Source organism: Mauremys mutica, chromosome 2 (genome assembly GCF_020497125.1).
Source record: "Mauremys mutica isolate MM-2020 ecotype Southern chromosome 2, ASM2049712v1, whole genome shotgun sequence".
Classification (NCBI taxonomy): domain Eukaryota; kingdom Metazoa; phylum Chordata; order Testudines; family Geoemydidae; genus Mauremys; species Mauremys mutica.
In genome coordinates this window covers 59,630,759-59,651,626 of record NC_059073.1, presented here as the reverse complement: position 1 = coordinate 59,651,626, position 20,868 = coordinate 59,630,759, and the positions used below count along the sequence as shown (strand labels likewise).

General features: G+C 41.6%; 1 protein-coding gene across 2 annotated transcripts in view; it reads left to right on the top strand.

Annotated features, from left to right (window-relative positions):
- KCNB2 (potassium voltage-gated channel subfamily B member 2) overlaps positions 1 to 20,868 on the top strand; it is a 275,180-nt gene that overhangs the window by 12,210 nt on the left and 242,102 nt on the right. Inside the window, exons 1-2 of one of the 2 annotated variants that reach the window (XM_045005549.1) lie at positions 4,460 to 4,497; positions 6,872 to 7,556. In XM_045005549.1, the coding sequence (XP_044861484.1) occupies positions 6,978 to 7,556 (579 nt within the window). In that variant the 5' untranslated portion in view covers positions 4,460 to 4,497; positions 6,872 to 6,977. Of the gene's footprint in view, positions 1 to 4,459; positions 4,498 to 6,871; positions 7,557 to 20,868 lie in introns of those variants that run through there. The other variant, XM_045005548.1, reaches the window with a different exon arrangement.

Genomic DNA, 20,868 nt, shown 5'->3' with positions numbered 1-20,868 from the left:
CTAGTGACTGTGCATGGGACTGCAAGTCTCCTTTCTCACAACGAAACCTTCCTTCACTGTTTCAGAAACAGCTACTGAGTGTGTCTAGTAACTGCCACACCCTAGTTCTGGATGTTTCAGGGCCCTGTAGCTGAGTTGCTTTTCCCTGCACATGTGCAGAGTTAGGGTATTTCAACTAAAATCCATGTCTCCTCCACACTGTTTCTCTCCCTTTCTCTGGGCTAAACAAAGTCAAATGCTGCAGTATAAAGCATGTGGGTTACACAAATCCATCTGTTAGTCTATATGGTGCCACAGGACTCTGTCACTGGGTTACACAAGACTTTCCCTGAATTGCTCCTTCTGGTAGCCGGGAACTGCTGTGGCACCAGGGCTGAGAGAAGGGAGATAGTCTCTCCTGAGTTCTCAGTGCTCTTCTTCCTAGTGTCCAGGCATCATGTGGAGGAGGAGAAAGCTGCTTGACTAGATTGCCGAGGGGTGAGAAATGGAAGGGAGGGTTTGCAGGAGCTAGAGCACAGGTGAGAAAACAACGCCTGCAGGCCACATCCAGCCTGCGGGACTGTCCTGCCCAGCCCTTGAGATCCCGGTCGGGGAGGCTAGCCCCCAGCCCCTCCCCTGCAGCATCAGCTCGCTGGGGCTGTGAGCTCCTGCCGGGCAGCACGGCTGTGAGAGCTGCAGATGTAGAGGAGTGGTCAGGGGACAAGGAGCAGGGGGGTTGGATGGGTCAGGAGTTCTGGCGGGGGCAGTCAGGAGGTGGGAAGTGGGGTGAGAAGTGGGAGAGGGCATATAGGGGGCGGGGGCCAGGCTCTTTGGGGAGGCACAGCCTTCCCTACCCAGCCCTCAATACAGTTTTGGAACCCCAATGTGGCCCTCAGGCCAAAAAATTTGCCCACCCCTGAGCTAGAGGGAAGGTAGGGGAAGAGATGTGGGAGGCAGCTGGAGGTTACATAGGTGCAGAAGAGGAAGGGAGGGAGGGAAGAGCCAGACAGTAGTGGGATTGATCAGAGCAGAGGCAAATAGGGGCTAGAAGTAGAGGAGAGAGAGCTGGGCTAGGAGCTGGATAGCAGTGGGGGACAGGGACAGAGACAGGCTTGGGGCACAGAAGCAAAAGGGACTCTAACCAGTAGACAATGCTCCACTCCAGAAATTGGAATTGAACCCTGTGTCTCCTCTGCTGTCAGCGAACAGCTGTGAATCCCACTGCAATGTGCATGTTTCTTTCCCTTCTAGTGGCTTTTCCACGTAGAGGATAGTAGCCTACCATTGCTGTCACTTACTCTGTTAGAGATGTGTGGTGTTGTAGAGATGTGTGGTGTGGGTATAGAGGTCTGAATCCTGCTCTTGACCACCTTGAATCAGTATTGTTCCACATGACAGAAATTCTGTTTGCTCGGTTTTGGGTTTTTTTGGTTTTTAAATTAGGAAAATATATCTAAAAACGGAACATTCAGGTTACAAAGTCAGGCACTTAAAAGTTAGGAAATGCCAGAATTAATGTTGGCTGTGAGCTCTTAATTCATCCCCCTTCTGCATACGCAGCCTTCAGTTACATGATCATATGCTGCTCTATGCACCATCTCAAGCGGATGAACCAGAGCTGTGTAGTGAAGGAGACTGTTGTCTGTAGGAGTCCCATTTGATTTGTTGCAGAAGTTGAAAGGTGTGTATTGAATGAGGCAGGGAACTGCTGGAAGAGAATGGTGGTCTCATGGTGAAGGGAGTTGATCTGCTCTCTGGAGGAACTGGATTGATTTTGCTAGTGTTCGTATGTGAAGCTAGCCACTCATGATTGCAACTCAAGTTGATTGGAGCTGTGCTTTGAACATATAAAGTGCTAAATAGTGCTACGTATTCTGAAAAAACAAGCCCTAATGATACGTCTACACTGCAAACAAATCCCCGGCAGCAAGTCTCAGAGCCCTGGTCAGCTGACTCAGGCTTGCACAACGGGGCTAAAAATAGCAGTGCAGATGTTCTGCTGGGGCTGGAGCCTGGGCTCTGAGACCTACTCCAGCTTGAGTGGAAATAGCTACACTGCTATCTTTAGCCCTGTAGCACAAAATGTGTGAACCCAAGCTAATTGATCCAGGCTCTGAGACTCACTGCTGTGGGTTATTTTGTTGCAGTGTAGATGTACCCTCAGTGTCTCAAGTTGAGCATCTAAAGTTAGTGGATACTTTTGACCTTAACCTCTCTGGGCCCCAGCGTAAAATGGGGTAATACCACCACCCCCCTCACATGGGGTGTTGTGAAAATACATTCACTGATGTTTGTAAAGCACTTTGATAACTATAGTGAGAGGACCACAGAAATGCCCATGAGGAAATTAATTTTATAGTTAGGACATGGTTTGAATGGTGTGTATTAAAAAATGCCAGGGACCAAACACTGAGGCCTGGTCTACACTAAGGGGCGGGGTCGAATAGCGTAGCTGAAGTTGAAGTACCTTAGTTCGGGCTACTCACCCGTCCAGACGCCGTGGGAACGAAGTCCACGGCTCCGAGGTCGACTCCGCCACCGCCGTTCGCGGTGGTGGAGTTCCGGAGTCGACCGGAGCACATGGGGAATTCGAACTATCACGTCTTGATTAGACGCGATAGTTCGAACTCCGAGAAGTCGAATTCTCCGCGTCGACCCACGCGGTAAGTATAGACCTACCCTTAATGAGGAGATGAAAAGAAATATCAAATAACTACCCATTCACTAAATGAGGAAGGGCTTCTTTGGGAACCCCCCCCCCCAGTTCATGATTATGGAATTAAAAGCTGCAAGGGGGCTGAATGAAGGCTACACAGGCATTTCCCAACTTTTGAGTGAGTTTGCAATCTTAACATTGTTTGAATGTAATGAAGTTGGGTTTTTTGATGTAATATATGTACACACATACATGCACACTATAAGGAAGGGAAATATATTCTATTGAAAGTTGCTTTTATTATATATTGTAGTTATTTTATTGTATCTTTTCTCTGCTATTGCAATAGGATGCTATGGATGTAATCACACTTTTTACTCTCAGGCCCAAGAGCAGTGTGTTGTAATTACACTGACCTATAAGACTCAAGCCAGTAAACTAAATGCTAAAGAAAAATATTAAAATCCTTTTCAGGCTCTAAAATAATTTAAACTTGCAATATCCAAAGAGTTTGGTTGGAGGTAGCCAAGTTTATTTAAAGCTATTTAAAGAATTTTAAAGGTAACCCTGATTGTGCACTTCTGTTCCCTAACTTATGCTTAAAGATTTGTGGTTATTTTGTATGTGTTTTATTATGTGGGTTATAAAGGTGAAAATGTTACTCTCTTGAAGTGAAGACTATTGACTACATCTGTGTGATACAGATGGAGATGCAAACACTCTTCTACCCTCTGTAAACAGTTTCACAGTAATAGAGATTTTTATAACGTTATCTAAAAACAACAAAAAAGCATGAAGAGGCTTATGTAACAGGCTCAAAATACTTTTTAAACATTCCTTAAAAGCTGTTACTTGCATGTGATGTGCAGCATGCAGTGTACAGCAATATAAAGAACACAAATTAGAAATGATGCTTTGATTTTTGAAGAGGTTTTACTTTTCATCTTTTCACAATGCTGCACATTGTGACATGGTATTATGTGCAATAGCAAAGCTTGAGTTTATTCTATAATATATCAGACCCATTCCTCTGAACACTGAAGTTAATAGGAGGTTTACCATTGACTTCACTGTGAGCAGAATCAAACCCATTGCTGCTATTTTAGAAATTCTTGATAAACATTTCCTGAAACTTGGAGATTCAACCAATAATCATGGTGTCATAATAAAAAATGTTTTGTTTTGTCAGCTTTGGCCCAATGCTGGTGGCAGTATAATTTTGCATTGTTTAACAATGCCATGGCACAGCTGTGCTGCAGAAATAGTAAAACAAATGTGCTGTTGTTTTTCTTTTTTTTTTTTAAGTAATTTTAACTCAAAAGCTAATAAGGGTCTGGTTAGCCTAACCATATTGGTTGACTGACTGATTTCTAGTGAGTTTTACTTAAAGTTGCTAAAACTAGGAAGCACAGTTTAACAAAAATAAAGGAAAGGAAAGGGCTACATAATTTCCCTAAGTTCTCTAGAATTTAATAGAGATTAAACCAATGGACTTCTATAGAAATGACTCTATAAACCTACTGATTGAATTTAATAAAGAATAACATAACCTCTCTAAGTTTTTTTAAAATCTGTAGCAGGGATAAAGTTTCCTGTTAAATTCTATATGACAGCCTAAGAGACCTATTCAGAAGTTAACATTGTCTATTAAGTTCTAAGGGATTTTTTCATAAGGGTTGAGACTGCTTTCTGCGATGATAAATATTCATGTATATTATTGCAGTTGGTAAATATCTATTTATCTCCATTTCTGTGTTAAATAATAGATAAATACATCCTGGACCCCTGGACAAAACCTAAGTGAACAGGCCATGCACAGAGAATCTCTCCAAGGGTAGTTCAGTACAGAATCCTCTCTCAAGGTGAGGAACGCCCGTTAGCTGCTTTTTGTTTGCTATGTGGAGACTTGCATGAGTGGACTGCGTAGTTCTGAGGGCACAACTCTTACCCTTGCCAGTTCCAATACCCCATTTTGGTACTGTGCAGAGAGCCACCAGAGGGTGCAGATTGCAGGGTGTAGAAGTCCCCCCTGTGCTGCATATCTGCAGCTGGTCCCCTCTGTGCTACAGAATATTATCATGGTAGTTCTGCTACATTTAGGGCTGCAGTGAGGTGGGTGAAAAGACAGGAGCTGGCCCAGTGGAAAAAAAGAGAGATGCACAGAGTGGAAACATCCAGCCTGAGGGCTTTGATTTGATATGACATTTATCTCCTCAAGTGAAGTTATCAGGTGTCTTTTTCATGAATGAAGATAAATGTTATAGGCTTAAGCCCTCATGTAAATAGGCATTGAGCAGCTTTGGGCTGCCTCCTCAGTGCGTTTACTCTAGGAGATCAGTAGGGAGTTTCATTGTGCAGTGTGGAATGTGAAACGGCAGAATCCTTTTGACTTTTAAATGATTTCAGCTACTAAGATATTTGTTTTTGACAGTAAGACAGTAAGTTCTACACTTAGAATAAAATGTAATCTTGTGTGTCTTTTTATACATGCATACAAATATAAATACATGTTTTTATGAGGTGAAATATTAGCTGAAATGATGTAGACCCTTTCCTTTCCTTTCCCTGATATTGCTTGGCATTGAAGGCAGGCAGTTCCAGTACATCACAGGATAGGGCCCAGACGTCTTGGAGTTCTTCCGCCTGCTGAAGGAAGAAAGGAAATATTTAAAAAATATAAATATAATAAAATCTCTAGGGATTTTTTACTTTAGATTTTGTTTTGTAAACAGGATTAAATTCTTGTTCTTACATTTGTAATTAAACTGAAGTTATTTAGAATATAAGAATGGCTATACTGGGTCAGACCAAAGGTCCATTTAGTTCAGCATCCTGTCTTCCGACAGTGGCCAATGCCAGGTGCCCCAGAGGGAATGAACAGAACAGGTAATCATCAAGTGATCCATCCCCTGTAACCCATTCCCTGCTTCTGGCAAACAGAGGCTATGGACACCACCACTGTCCAGTTCAGAAGATGAGTCAGGCCGCAGGTAGGAAGACAAGTCTGTTCTCCAGTGGTGGAAAACAAGGATAGCTCTCATCTTCCCTATAAGAGGTCTGTCAGTCTATCTGTTTTGTTCTTTTGCAGAGCCTGTCTGTCTAGCCTTGGTTGAGGGTTTTGGGGTTTTTTTTGGCCCCTTGACTAGTCAGCATATTATGTAAACATAGTGTCTGGTAAATGAGCAAGAGATCATAGGGAGAACGATTCTTTGTGGAAGACTTTTACCAGATTATGTGGGGACTACTTGTTTGATATTGGTATTTCCAACCGGGGGCGAAGGGCAGCAGCACTTGTTGAAGGATTCTGCAGCATTAGGCAGTGAATGAAGATGAGCTTGAGGATTATCAGAAACCTGAAGATGCTGGTTGCTGTAATTCATTGGGAATCATGTTCCTGCAGCAACTTAACAGGTAGGCAAAGTGGGGCAGAAGAAGGGGTCTCTGAGAAGATAGAGAGTGATATATTTGCCTGCTGTTCCAATATGCAACCCAATATATAATGTAAATGGCTAGAACAGATTCACGTGATGATGTTCAAACATCTGTAAGCCAGTCAGTAGTTTCTAGCACTAGAAAACTTGACAAGTTATAATGGCAGTGGAGCTGAAATATGTTTAGTTACATGTCAAACCTTCCTTGGTCAATGAGAAGATGCATGGCCATGAAGTAATGTAATAAATCACATAATATCTAGAGCTGCGCAGAGAAAGGTATTTCCATTTCATGGAGGATTTTGATATTTTGAAATTTTGGCTTTGTTTCAATTCAGAGCAAAATCCCAGAATTTCAAAATGTTCTGCAACAAGGGAATGGAGCCATAGAACCAGAGCAGTCTGCCTGGCAGAATACCCCGGAGCTGTGGACCCTGGAAGCCGGGACTCCTCAGTGAGTGAGGTGAGCTAGCAGGAAACCAGGCAGAAACCCTCCATCAGAACCATCTTGGCAAACTATTTTGATTTTAGATGAATTGGCAAATTCTCACAAAAATGTTTCCCTGGAATTTTTCTGACTATCTCTGAAAATACTCTTGGCATTCCCAACTATTGAAATTGAGGCATTGTTCCTACTACCACCAGAAAAAAAGAGCTTCCCTTCTCAGTGAGCAACATTATTGCACTTGTCATTATATTCTGATGTATATATGAGAGTGTAGAAAGGGAGGTATATAGTCACATAAGAAAAACGCTGTGTGAATATGCGGTGTGTTGCAAGATTCCATTTATTTTTCTTTTCTAGCTCCAGGAATGGGGAGACCTGTCTAAAGAGGATCCTACTCGAAAATTTGTATTCTCCAAGCTCATTCTGATAAAGACTTTGGCTTCACAGCTGCATCCATTTCAGAATGGCAGAGAAGGCTCCACCAGGGATGAACAGGAAGACTTCAAGGTCCACCCTTTCCCTCCCACCAGAACCAGTGGAGATCATTCGGAGCAAAACTTGCTCAAGGAGAGTTAAAATAAATGTAGGTGGGCTCAATCATGAAGTTCTATGGAGGACTTTGGACAGACTCCCAAGGACTCGATTAGGAAAACTCAGAGACTGCAATACCCATGATTCTCTGCTGGAAGTGTGTGATGACTATAACCTGAATGAGAATGAATATTTCTTTGATCGACACCCAGGGGCTTTCACCTCCATTTTGAATTTCTACAGGACAGGGAAGCTACACATGATGGAAGAAATGTGTGCTCTCTCTTTTGGCCAAGAGCTTGATTTCTGGGGGATTGATGAAATATATTTAGAATCTTGCTGCCAGGCAAGGTATCATCAGAAGAAAGAACAAATGAATGAGGAACTGAGGAGAGAGGCAGAGACAATGCGTGAGAGAGAAGGGGAAGAGTTTGATAATACTTGTTGCCCAGAGAAAAGGAAGAAACTCTGGGACTTGCTAGAGAAACCCAACTCATCTGTGGCTGCAAAGGTAGGGCAAATGACATGCTTAACACCAAAGCACTAGAAAATTAAAAGTACCGGTACATGACCTGTTTATCTGAAATGCATCGATAACTTTCACTAAAAATGTTTAATATAGAGAAAAACAAGGGTACATATGGTCATGTGAATACACCTGATTAAATGTCTGCTCCAAAGCCCATTGAAATCAATGGAAAACCTCCCATTGACTTCAGTAAGCTTTGAATCAGGCTGAAGCACTATAAATATAAACTATAAACCTTCAGAGTTGTTGTATATAAACACAAACACACATATGTAATGGTATACTGCATGTATGTCTAATCTTTCCCAATGAGTATAAGTACGAAACACTAGTAGCTTCCTTGCTTATAAAATCATTTTATTTGATTATAAAGAAATGTTTTCTACAACTTCAGACTGTTCATACTGTTTCCATTAAGGACATTGTATAGGTTTAAAATGGCTGTCTCTCAATTCATTAAGGACATCTAATAAGTGGCATCAGCTTGACGGTTGGGAGAGTGGTACCAGCAGCCAGCAGGTTGCTTTGTATCTGGCAAATGTCAGAGCGATATTATCTCTGATAAAAAACCTTTGAACCTCAGAATGAGTTCTGTATGAATATATAGAATATGCAGAGATAAGGAATCAGATTGTCTAATGAAACAATGTCCCAATCCTCCTGGCTTTATCCAGGCAAAGCAGGCAAATGTACTACTGATATCAAGGGGAAGTTTACCTGTGTTAAGAAGGCAGGATTGGACTGGAAGGGCCAGATTCTGGTACTGTTACTTACAGTAGAAAGCACTTAAGGAGTCCCATTTACTTCAGTGGGACTATTCATGGCATAAGGTACTACTCAACATGAGCAAGACCATCAAAATCTGGCCCTAAATTAGTAGCACTTAAACTATACACAAAGGTTTAGTACACAAGTGTTGCTTAACTCTGGCTATGCTTTGCCCTCTCACTTGTGGGGTACTAGGGTGTCAGTCCTATGTTAATAACTTTAAAATATGAAAGTTTATACACATTTAAAGCATGGCAACATTTCCATGAATTGGTTAAAAATTATTTTGTAATAGTTAGACATTTTAAAAAGCATATTATTTCTTGTTTTAATTTTTCACCATGGGCTGTATAATTGGATTGAGACTGGACAACATTTTCTTTAAAGAGTCAAGGCCTGGTGTATAAAGATTTGTAACTAGAGTAAACAGCTGACAGTGAAAAATGAGTGTGTTTTAAAGAATGCTTTAGAAAATACATGCAAATGGATTTTCTACTTCTGAGAGTAGAGTATTCTGGGCCATATGTTCCTCTCCATTAGGAGAAACAGAGGGAAGCAGATGGGCATAAGGTGTACCAAAAAAGTCTTGAGGAAGCCATGTTACACAGTATGATCCAGTGGCATGGTATAATGGTCATCAGGCTTCCTGCAGCACTTCTGTGATATAGCTGCTATGCAGCATGCTAGACAGGGCTGAGTCAGTCCCTCAATGCTGCGGTTAAGTAAGCATGACTTCCCCCCAACCACCAGAAATATGAGTGCTCCTGTAGAGAGGAGAGAGAATGGCAGCACAACAACAGAGCCAGCATTGCTGCCACTGGTAGGGAGTGAGAGAGAGAGCGAAAGCCCCATAGATATGCACATGATGATGGAGGCTGTTGAGTTTGAACTCAGAGATCATTGGCTTACCTGGAGCTCCCTGGCCATGCCTGCTGCCAGAATAATTTTATACTGCTACCTTATGCTTCCCAACAGCTGGACAGTTTTGAGAGGGGAAAAGGCATGGATGTTTTCTTGTAGGTTCTGCTCTGTGTTTTCTCATGTCAGAGAGGAGGCTATGGCCTCAATACCCATGAGTCATGCTACTGCCAGAATATACTGTAAACTAGAAAGCAAGACAATAATGCTGAGAGATGTGGGAAAAGTGAAACCCCAGGGCCTTTCTTTAGTCTATTAGAATGTGTTTTGTTTGGTTTTGCTTTTGATCGTTCTTTTACTTGGTGGTTAACTGTGTGTACATAGAGGGCGTGGGATTTTCATCAGTACTCAACATTAGTCTAATTCTGCTCCCATTGAATTCAGTAGCAAAACCCTCATTGACCTACATGAGTGGGCACAGCATTAGGCAAACGCTGAGCACTTCTGAAAACCCTGAACAAAGTGTTTATTGACACCATACTTTACCACTGGTTTGGCCTATTTTGAAGGGCCTGGCAATATATTTGATTTAGGTAAAAAGTGGTACCCACAGTATTAATACTCAATCCAGGCAAGTTTTGAAAATCAAGGTGATTTATTGTTTTTACCTAGTAGGGCTCATATTTGTTTATTTTGCATCTCCTCTGGCTGAACATGACTCACGGAACATATAGTTTTATTCTACTTGGCTGCAATGGAATGCATAGTGTGCTTGTCTGTATGCTGCTATGTGAAGCCTATTTGCCTAATTTAAATTGCCTTCTATATGACTTATTGCCCATTTTGTGTGATTCTTGGTTGGTAACTTGAACTAAAGCATATTATACAGTTGGAGTTGCCTTTCAGCTGTCCTCAGCTAGTGAATACATTATATGTAAATATTCAATGGGCCAAAATCTGATCAATTACTCCCATGGAAGTTGTGGTTGAATAATGTAAATGAGAGCAGAAATTGTCCCAATGGGCCTAGCCTAGGGGTTCCCAAACTTGGTTCGTGGCTTGTTCAGGGTAAGCCCCTGGCAGGCCGCGAGGCGCTTTGTTTACCTGAGTGTCTGCAGGTACGGCCGCTCGCAGCTCCCAGTGGCCTTGGTTTGCCATTCCTCGCCAATGGGAGCTGCAGGAAATGGCGCAGGCTGGGCCACTGCTTCCCACAGCTCCCATTGGCCAGGAACAGCGAACCGCGGCCACTGGGAGCTGCAAGCAGTTGTACTTGTGGACGCTCAGATTAACAAAGTGTCTTGTGGCCCGCCAGGGGCTTACCCTGAACAAGCCGCGAACCAAGTTTGGGAACCCCTGGCTTAGTCTAATGTAGAAGGTTCAGAGAAGAGCCATGAGAATGATGGACCCCTCAGGGTGTTGCGAGGTTCTTACATGGAGGGACTGTGAGCTGTCAGCCTCCACCTCAAACCCTGCTTTGACTCCAGCATTTATAATGGTGTTAAATATATTAAAAAGTGTATTTAATTTATAAGGGGAGGGGTTTCGCACTCAGAAGCTTGCTATGTGAAAGGGGACACCAGTACAAAAGTTTGAGAACCACTGGCTTATAGTAATAGACTCAAGGAGCTCAATTTATTTTGCTTAACAAAGAGAAGGTTAATGCGTGACTTGGTTAGATTCCATAAATAGCTACATATTTGATCATGGGCTCTTCAGTCTAACAGGGAAAGGTATAACACTATCCAATGGCTGGAAGTTGAAGCTAGACAAATTCAGACTGGAAATAAGGCATACATTTTTAACAGTGAGGGTAATTTAACTGCTGGAACGATTTACCAAGGGTTGTGGTGGATTCTCCATTACTGACAATTTTTAAATCAAATTGTCCTATGGAGGTTGGGGAATCTCCATAATTAAACGTTTTTAAGAACAGGTTAGACAAACACCTGGTCTAGATAATACTTACTCCTCATGGCAGGGGACTGGATTAGATGATTTATTGAGGTCCCTTCCACTCCTACATTTCTATGATTCTATGATTCATTTCTATGACTGCATGTTTTTCTAAAAGATCTGCTCCAGGAATTATTTGGGGGAGTTGTCTTGCCTGTGTTATAGAGGCGGGTCAGACAAGATGATCAAAATGGTCCCTTCTGGCCTTGGAATCTATGAAACATTAGAAAATGAAGAACTAGCCTCATATAAACCAAGATATACACCACTACCTCGATATAATGCCACCCGATATAACACGAATTTGGATATAATGCGGTAAAGCAGTGCTCTGGGGGGGCAGGGCTGCGCACTCTGGTGGATCAAAGCAAGTTCAATATAACATGGTTTCATCTATAATGTGGTAAGATTTTTTGGCTCCCAAGGACAGTGTTATATCAAGGTGGAGGTGTACTGAAATTGGTATACATTATGTGCTTTAATACAATATGCTGTTGATTGGATAGCATATTAGGATATATGGCAAGATCCTCATCTAAGGTAAAAAATTCAAATTTCAGCACTTTGTTTTAATGGGCAGCAGGTTTAAAACAAATAAAAGGAAGTTCTTCTGCACACAGTGCACAGTCAACCTATGGAACTCCTTGCCTGAGGAGGTTGTGAAGGCCAAGACTATAACAGGGTTCAAAAAAGAACTAGATAAATTCAGGGAGGATAGGTCTGTCAATGGCTATTAGCCAGGGTGGGTAATAAATGGTGTCCCTATCCTCTGTTTGTCAGAGGATGGAGATGGATGGCAGGAGAGAGATCACTTGATCATTACCTGTTAGGGTCACTCCCTCTGGGGCACCTGGCATTGGCCACTGTTGGCAGACTGGATACTGGGCTGGATGGACCTTTGGTCTGACCCAGTATGGCCATTCTTATGTTCTTACGTTTAAAGTGTAATTACATATTCACACAGCAAATTATTAATTTATCCTGAAACAAGGGGCAAGAAGCTGTACTGGATAAACTCATTCCCTCTGTAGACGAAAAATAGAAAAATTGTTGTCTTTGTTGATCCAGTATCACTACAACAGCATGTTACATCACTATCTAGTTATGTGTTTAGGATCCAAGCCCCCAGACTGGACATGTCATTGAGATGACTTGCTGAATTCCCAGGGAAAAGGGGCTAGTTCAGCCATGCCTAGCACACTGTCTGCCAGCCAGTCAGAACAGCACTGGTGTCAGCTTGGCAAAGGACAGCTTGTCTGCCTTCTTGTTCAGAGGTGAAGTTTCTCTTTGTAAGGGAAATAATTAAGGGATTTTTAGAATGGAAAATCAAAAACAACATATGGAAATATCATTCAGCATAAACCTAAAACATATTGTTACTTTGCTATCTTTCAAAGAAATATGATAAAGAATATCATATTAATTTAATCTACCAATATCTGCATCCTCATTCAGATACTTCATTGCACCTTAGCAGTTGACATGAACAGATTGTTGTTGAATCTATTTCTTACACTGTGTGGGATAAACACTGAGGACTCAGTTTGGCTTTTGGGGTGTTTTTTTGCCAGTTAACAAACATCATAAAATCCCTATGGGTCTGATCCAAAGCCCATTGAAATTAAAGGGAGGCTTTACATTGAATTCAATGGGCTTTTGATCAGGCATTATGGGAAAATCACACCCATTAATTTTCCATGTCTTTGGAATGAAAATGGATGTCATATGAAACACTTATACAAGTTCCTTTGCAAGTCATATATTAACTCCTTGTTTGCCAAGCAGAATGTTAGCCCAGTGGCCAAGCCACATTAATGCTGCACTATTGATTTTCAGAGTGTAGAGTTGAAGAATGAATAATATATGCTACTTAGCTGGTTGTACACAGTGCAATGGCGAGTTATTATGCAAGAAAAATAGTGTATTATCAAATGGATGTTTCTATTGCAAATGTCAGAGCTATCATGAGAATGGAAGAAGATACATTTCTTTACATTTACATCTTGAGTTATGCAGCCCAGACAAAATGTCTTTGTGTCTTCTGTTTTTATTTTAGGCTTAGGGTGTATAATGCTCTAGGTCAGCATGGTTACACTAATAACAATAATGCAATATCCACAAGACCCTATATTAAGGCTCTTTTTGCCCCCAGTCCTCAAGATCTGTTATTCCTGTGTGCTCTCTTGTCTAATTACAGACCTAGGATGAAGGAGACAGGGAAATGAGGTTCTTCCTCCTTCTTAAAAGGATAGGCACCGCTTCTGTATTAACATTTATTCCTGAATTTTCAGAAGAGTTTGGTTACCTCAGTACCTGACAGCTTGTGTTGAAAATTAGTGTTTTAATAACTGTTCGTCTGATTTTATTGCTGATCCATAGATGAACTTACTATTGACCTCTAATTCCCACTGAGTTCATTAGGAATTCTGTCATGAAGTGGCTACAGATTTGGCCCCAATGCCCTTATCTGAATACACTGCTAATGTTATGTCTTTGTCCTTATTCCCAGTATCACTGCCTTTAAGACACAAGGCTTCCAAAAACGAAGTTATGGCAAAGCAGATCCATGATGCAGCAGATCTGTTTGGGAGATTGGATGGATGCTCATGGATTATAGGCATTTTACCATCAGTTCATCCTTTATTTCAATAAGGACATTTTCCATCTTCACTTATAAGCAAATCTCATTTTCTGTGCAAATCTTTAATGGCAGCCAATGTGACTGTGAAACGAAGAGATTATATTTTATCCTTGTCATTAAAATTTAATAACTAAAGTATTTTAAAGTCTTGAAAGCTAAGTGAGTTTATTGCTATGCCAATATATATCATATCAAGGAACACAATGGATTGGTAGTAGTTAATTGATTTTGTTTTAAAAGCTTGTATATGCTGACTACTGAGTTGGTCATTAAAAGATTATTTACCTTCTGAAGTTTGCGCATGAAGTATCATGTAACTCATGATTCAGCATTTTTTGATCAGCATAAATATCAAGAAAAAAATGGGGCTACCATTTGATCTGACCTGCTTTGGCATTTTAATACCTTCCATTACATAAGGGTTCCTTCAGGTCGTGTGATGTTGTCTATGGTACTGTAAGTTCTTTCTGAGAAACAGAACTTGCTAACTGCTGATATTGGAATAACACAAACATAATGTCTTTTAAAGTAACCTGTTGGGTATCAACAGTTAATTTTCAGTAATTCTGGTGCTTCAAGTATGAAAGCTATTCTGGGGCAGAGTTACAGAGAGCCAAATCCAGAAAATCTATCACTGACTTCAAAGCCGCACCAGGGAATATCTCCATTCATTAAATGTGCAGGGGAAAAGGATCTTTCACATCATGAGCAATGAAAACTGACTTCACTGACTCTCCAGTCCTTGTTTATTAGCTCTCTCCCAAAAAAACCATACTTCTGCTGGACAGGAAAATGAAAAGGGCTTGATTGTGAATTTTATTAGGGAAAAAAAAGGAATATCTAGAAAAAAAGGAACAGGTTAATCTGTTCTACATACTTAGTGTTAAACTTTGGCTGGTGATATTTTCCTGTGCAAGGAAAGGGAAGTGGGGGCAGGGCCACCCAGAAAATTCAGGGGGCCTGGGGCAAAGCGGGGGAGCTGCTGCGCTTGTACTCTCCCGGCGGCGGTTCAGGTCTTTGGCGGCATTTCGGCGGCAGGGGGCCCTTCAGTCGCTCCATGTCTTCAGCAGCACTGAAGGGCCCCCCACCGCCAAAATGTCGCCGAAGACCCAGACCGCTGCTGGGCCAGGGCTCACGGCTCCACTGCGGGGCCCGGGGCCTGGGGCAAATTGCCCCACTTGCCTCCCACTCTGGGCAGCCCTGAGTGGGGGGAAGTGCCTAGAGAGCTTTTTTCTCATCGTTCACACAGGCAGACAGGAGCTTTCTGTAGTGCAGTGGATTACACAGATTCACCATTGGAGGCAGTTCATTCCATAAAGCAGGATACCTCTTGTGTTGGTTTCATGAAAGAGCAAGACACTTACTCCATACTAGCCACCTCTGCTAAGGGCAGGATTTAGCCCTGTATTGTTTGCTTTGCCACCATTCTTCTTCTTCTTCTTCTTCTTCTTCTTCTTCTATTTCTGACAGTTGTAATGACAAATTACAGATAGCCCAGCAGTGCTCTGTACCTCTGGATCACACTATTTTCCAGTTAGGATTGTAGCATTTTACAGAATATGGCATGCCCCTCGGTCAAGTCCAAGGCATATCACAAGTTGGCTTTTCAGCTCTGACATGTTACCTAAATTGTGTCATGCCTCAGTGGAAAAAACAGAGTGTTATGCCTTTCACTTCAACTGGAGGAAGGTCACATGTCCCAAAAGGCTGCAGTCTCCTTGCATATTTTTACAAGCAGTTGTCATTGTGTTATGTTCTGTCAGGCATGATGTTTGAAAACAGTTAAGTAACTTTAAGACTTATATTAACAAATAGCAATGAATTATACACAAGTGATATTTTAATTGAAGATTATCAATACTACATCTATCACAGATGATGAACTACACAGAGTATATAGCAGATTCGGGGCTGAGAGCATAACAAATCCATATGATGTCCCTGAGTGCTGGCTTTTGCATTTGGCTCTCTGATTTGTGTATAAGATGGGTGACAGCATAACAGGGCAGATAGCTCCCAAATGACTATGCAGCTAAAGAGGTTCCTGTGTGTTGCTTCTTCCAGCAAGAAAATGATATTTGTCCTGACACATGTTGGACTCATGAGTGCTCTTTTTTTTTTTTTTTTAAATGGGAGTATGTGACTATGCCTAGTGCTGAGCCCTGGAAGCACTCAACTCTCCAAACATTTGAGGACAGGCGTGTGAGACTTTCACCATTCACCATTTTAAAATGCCTTTGGAAGCAAAACAGCATCCCAGTAGAGCTACCTCTGTGAGTGGAGACCACAATCTGCTCCTCATATGCATTGGTAATTCTGTTAATTGTGATCCATGCATGTGAAAATCACAAGGCCAGATTCTCAGCTGGTGTACATTAGTGTAATTCTACTGAAACCCAGGGAGCATTACTTATTTACATCAATTGAGACGCTGGTCCTCAATTCAGAATCTAGTCCTAAACTTAAAGTGCATAGTGCACTTTCCATCTCGTTAGAATGCAGGCTGTGAACTAATGCGAGATGTGATATATTTCGATAGTTTTAAGAAGCAAAGGAAGTTTAAGAAGAAAGTTTAGTGCTGGATCAATAAAGTCTTCATATTATTGACAAACAACCCCCTAGTTATAAGTCTTGTATAGAATAAGCAGGAGTCATTTTAGGGACTGCTAGAGGTTCTGATTATAGATAATCCACATGTAGACCCTACCAGACAAACCTATTTGTCAGAATAAGACTTTCAACAAAGCAGTTTTTGTTTAAATTCACAACAATGCGATAGTGTGTACCTATCAGAGGTCTAGGAAAGTTCTGTCTAAGTATTGAGAAGAGATGGGGGAAAGAGTAGAAGGCCATGTAAAGGTTTAGTTCGGGGACATATGTACCTTAAAACTGCTCCAAATCTTGTTTGTTTTCTTGTCAAATTTCAGCTACTTATTATTGACAGTCATTCATTAATCATAAATTTTATTCCAAAGTTAAGAGATGGGCACCCCAAGATTGGAGGAAATTTGGATTGGAATTAAGATGGTCCCTGCTTCACTGTTATTATGTTTGGGCTGATCTGAGTCCAAACTTTGTGGCTAAGTTTCATCTGTACCCTAAGGAATGTTTAATGAATAGTGCTTGTCAAAAGTGGCATTTTGCACTCCACTAGACTCCTACCTGAAAGCTCGCACTCCACTCGCTAATACAAAAACTTGCTTCCATTACCTAACAGATTTTCTATTCTGTCCTCTAATAAGTAATTTAACAGAGCAACAGCTGCAAAGTTAATCACGGAATGGCTCTTAGAAGTCAGTTGTTCCCCAAGGTGGTTGTGAATTTCACTGCAGGACACTGGAGGACATTGTCACCTAAGCTTCAGTGTTTTCACTCATCTTTCATTGAGTCCCTCCTGATGCAACCACAAGGGTTGGATATGGCTTAAAATAGCCTAGGTATAGCACATGCCAGAACTATCCCAAGGGCAGCCAAGTAATAGTAATACAGTTCCGGATGTCGTCAGTCATTTGCAGGATGCCCCCTGGATGAGAGGGGTGGTGACATTCTTTGCATTGTACAATGCTCAATTCAACTTTACTTTGCTTATTGTAATATCATGCCAGGTGATATTTTTAGAGAATTCATGGGACAATCCCAAATCTGAATGACTCACTTCCTATCAAAGTTTTCTCAATCAATTCAGATGTTTACATGGCAATAGAATGAGACATCAAAATAAGTTTTGTTTTAAATTTATGTTTCAAAGACAACCTCATTTTCAGATATCTTCATTCCAGAGCATTGTAATCCCCACATTATGTTTGTTTAATTCTTAGGCTGATCAGTCTGCTCTGTTTTGTGAAATGTATGGTTTTGCTGGGGTGCAATGATTCTTTGCTTACCATGACTAAATTTAAAAGGCAAAGTCTGGCGTTAGTCAGCAGATTATAACTGGGTACTGAAGAGAACAGAAGTAGATGAGCATCCAGTACTTGCCATAGGCTTGTTTTTGGGAACAACAGTGATCTCATTTTCTATTTCTACTTCTAGCAGTTTCACAAGTGCATAAGGTCCTGGCTGCAATTATATGCAATGGCATCACTTTCCAGAAAACTCACTTGTTCTCCTTTACATTTTTCAGGTATAAATTCCAGAGTAACCTTGAAGTGTAAGCTCCAAGTTAAAAACCTTTCCAAGTGTCTGAGCTCATTGCACACAAAATCCGCACGATTATCAAGCACTCAGTATCTGATCCATAGCCTACTGAAGTCCATGAAAAAACTATCATGGAATTCAATGGGTTTTGGATCAGGCCCTAGCTTCATTTAACATGCAAGAGCAAAGCATTGAATATTTAAAAGGAAAACAAAGGTGCTGAATTCACTGAACATCCCAAACTCCTATGAAATTCAGTGTGAGTTCGGATGCATGAAGAATGCAAGCAGGCTCATAGGGCTTGATCCCACAAGGCGCCAAGTGCTCTGGAATGAAGATATCTGAAAATGAGGCTAAGCCTTTGAAATATAAGTTTAGAACAAAACTTCTTTTGATGTCTCATTTTATTGCAAATGGCAAGAAGAGAAGGAATTCCTAGTGGAGCACAGTTTTAAACATTTCTCTTCGGTTGTCACTTATTTCTTAGGCCCTGATCCTGCAAACACTAAATCACATTTACACATCAGTATTCTCATTGTCACATCACATGCTAATGCTTAAAAGCTCTATTGAAGCAGGCCCAGAGGGTTCCAGGGTTGCAGGATTGAGCTATTAGTTTACAAAGTTGTATGTACACAAGCTTACTAGTCTTTAAATACAGGTATTTAATTATATGAGTTAACGTCCATCATGGATTTACTAAAAAGATGTGGCGCACAATCCATCTGTTGTAACTATGAATTTTAAGGGATTTATAATAGGATTGAATTTGGCCATGATAATTATTTAATGTTTGTATTATAGGAATACCCATGGGTTCCATTTAAGTATACACAGATTTGTCTCTGGTTTTGCAACACAGATACTCCATAGCATTCTGTTCAATAAGTTTGACTGTAAATAAGTCTTCACTGTACTAGGTGGTATACAAACACATACACACAAAAGTAAAGTCACTGCCCCAAAGTCAATGGAACTGTTGATGTGTAAAGTTAAATGTTCTTTAGTGTTTCACAGGTTTATGTACTGGCTGCCCTGGTGCTCCGGTGCCAAGATAGGGATATAGGTTCCATCTATCACCCCACCTCAGTTAGGGAATCCCATTGCAGCAAAGCTATCCACTATGACCTGCACGTTTCCCAGAGTCACTAGCTTTGGTAGCAGCAGCTCAGTGATTGCTTTGGCTACTTGCATCACAGCAGCCCCACAGTAGATTTGCCCACTCCAAATTGATTCCCGACTGACCGGTAGCTGTCTGATGTTGCAAACTTCCACAGGGCTATCGCCGCTCGCTTCTCAATTGTGAGGGCTGCTCTCATCTTGGTATTCTGGCGCTTAAGGGCAGGGGAAAGCAAGTCACAAAGTTCCATGAAAGTATCCTTACGCATGCGAAAGTTTCACAGCCACTGGGAATCGTCCCACACCTGCAACACTGTGCAGTCCCACCAGTTTGTGCTTGTTTCCTGGGCCCAAAATTGGCATTCCATGGCTAGAACCTGCCCCATTAACAGCATGATCTCCAAAGCGCAGGGGCCCGCGGTTTGAGAAAATTCTGTGTCCATGTCCTCATCACTCTCGTTGCCGTGCTGCCGTAGCCGCCACCTCCTCGCGTGATTTTTCAGGTCCTGGTTCAGCATAAACTGCACGATAATGCGCAAGGTGTTTACAATGTTCATGACAGCTGTCTTGAGCTGAGCAGGCTCCGTGCTTGCCGTGGTATGGCGTCTGCACAGTTCACCTAGGAAAAAAGGTGCAAAACGGTTGTCTGCCATTGCTTTCACGGAGGGAGGGGTGAGGCTGTACCCAGAACCACCTGCAACAATGTTTTTTGCCCCACCAGGCATTGGGATCTCAACCCAAAAGTCCAATGGGCGGGGGAGACTGCGGGAACTATGCACAGTGCAACGCTCCGGAAGTCGACACTAGCCTCGGTACATGGACACACACCGCCGAATTCATGTGCTTAATGTGGCCGCGTGCACTCGACTTTATACAATCTGTTTCCAAAAATCGGTTTCTGTAAAATCGGAATAATCCGGTAATGTAGACATACCCTTACAGTGCATCCATAGTGGCTGCAGTGAGTTGAAGGAAATATAGGCTCTTGCCATTTTCAATAAAATATAGGCTTTTCTGGACTTTTAAGTTCATTTTCCTTTAAATAAATGGTTTCAAAGGAAAATACCTGCATTGGCCTATACTGAGGTGGTGTGGAGACTGCTTTGAATGCTTTCACTCTAACAGTATATGCATTCACTTCTTGTGCTGGTGAATATGGTCTTGTGGTTAAGGCATCCACCTAGAAGGAATAGATCTGGGATGTAGTTATAGCTGGTCAGAAAATGGGGGTGGGGGTCACCTAAAGAAAATGTTGACTTTTAGATGAAAAATCAAAAACCAAAATAATTGAGTTAGAAAATGCTGCTGTGTTGCCTCATGGGAATTGTTGTTTGGGTGTCTAATGCTCCCATTCTCCTCTATAGGCTGGGCTCCCTAGTAGAACTACATCTTCCATGATAATACAGGGTCTCCCCTGTTGGCAAGAGGAAGCAATACATTATGGGAGATGTAGTACATAGGGAGATCAGTCCATAGAAAAGAACGAGGGCCTGAATTTTCAGATGCTCAGTTTTTCAACAAAAGAAATAATTTTTTCCATGGAATGGAGACCCGTTTCATTCCATCAAAAAATAGTTTTAATGGAGAATTTTGATCAGAACTAGTTATAGCCCTGTGGGACCTTGGTCAAATCACCTAAACTCTGTTTCAGTTCTGTCACCTGTAAAATTGGGATAGTAACACTGCCCTAAACACAGGCATGTTGAGGGCTTAATTTGTTAATATATATAATATTTCTAAGTGCTTTTAGGTCCTCAAAGTACATATTGCTCAATATTCACTTGGTCAGAATTCATCTTTCAGGTCACTCAGTTTTTA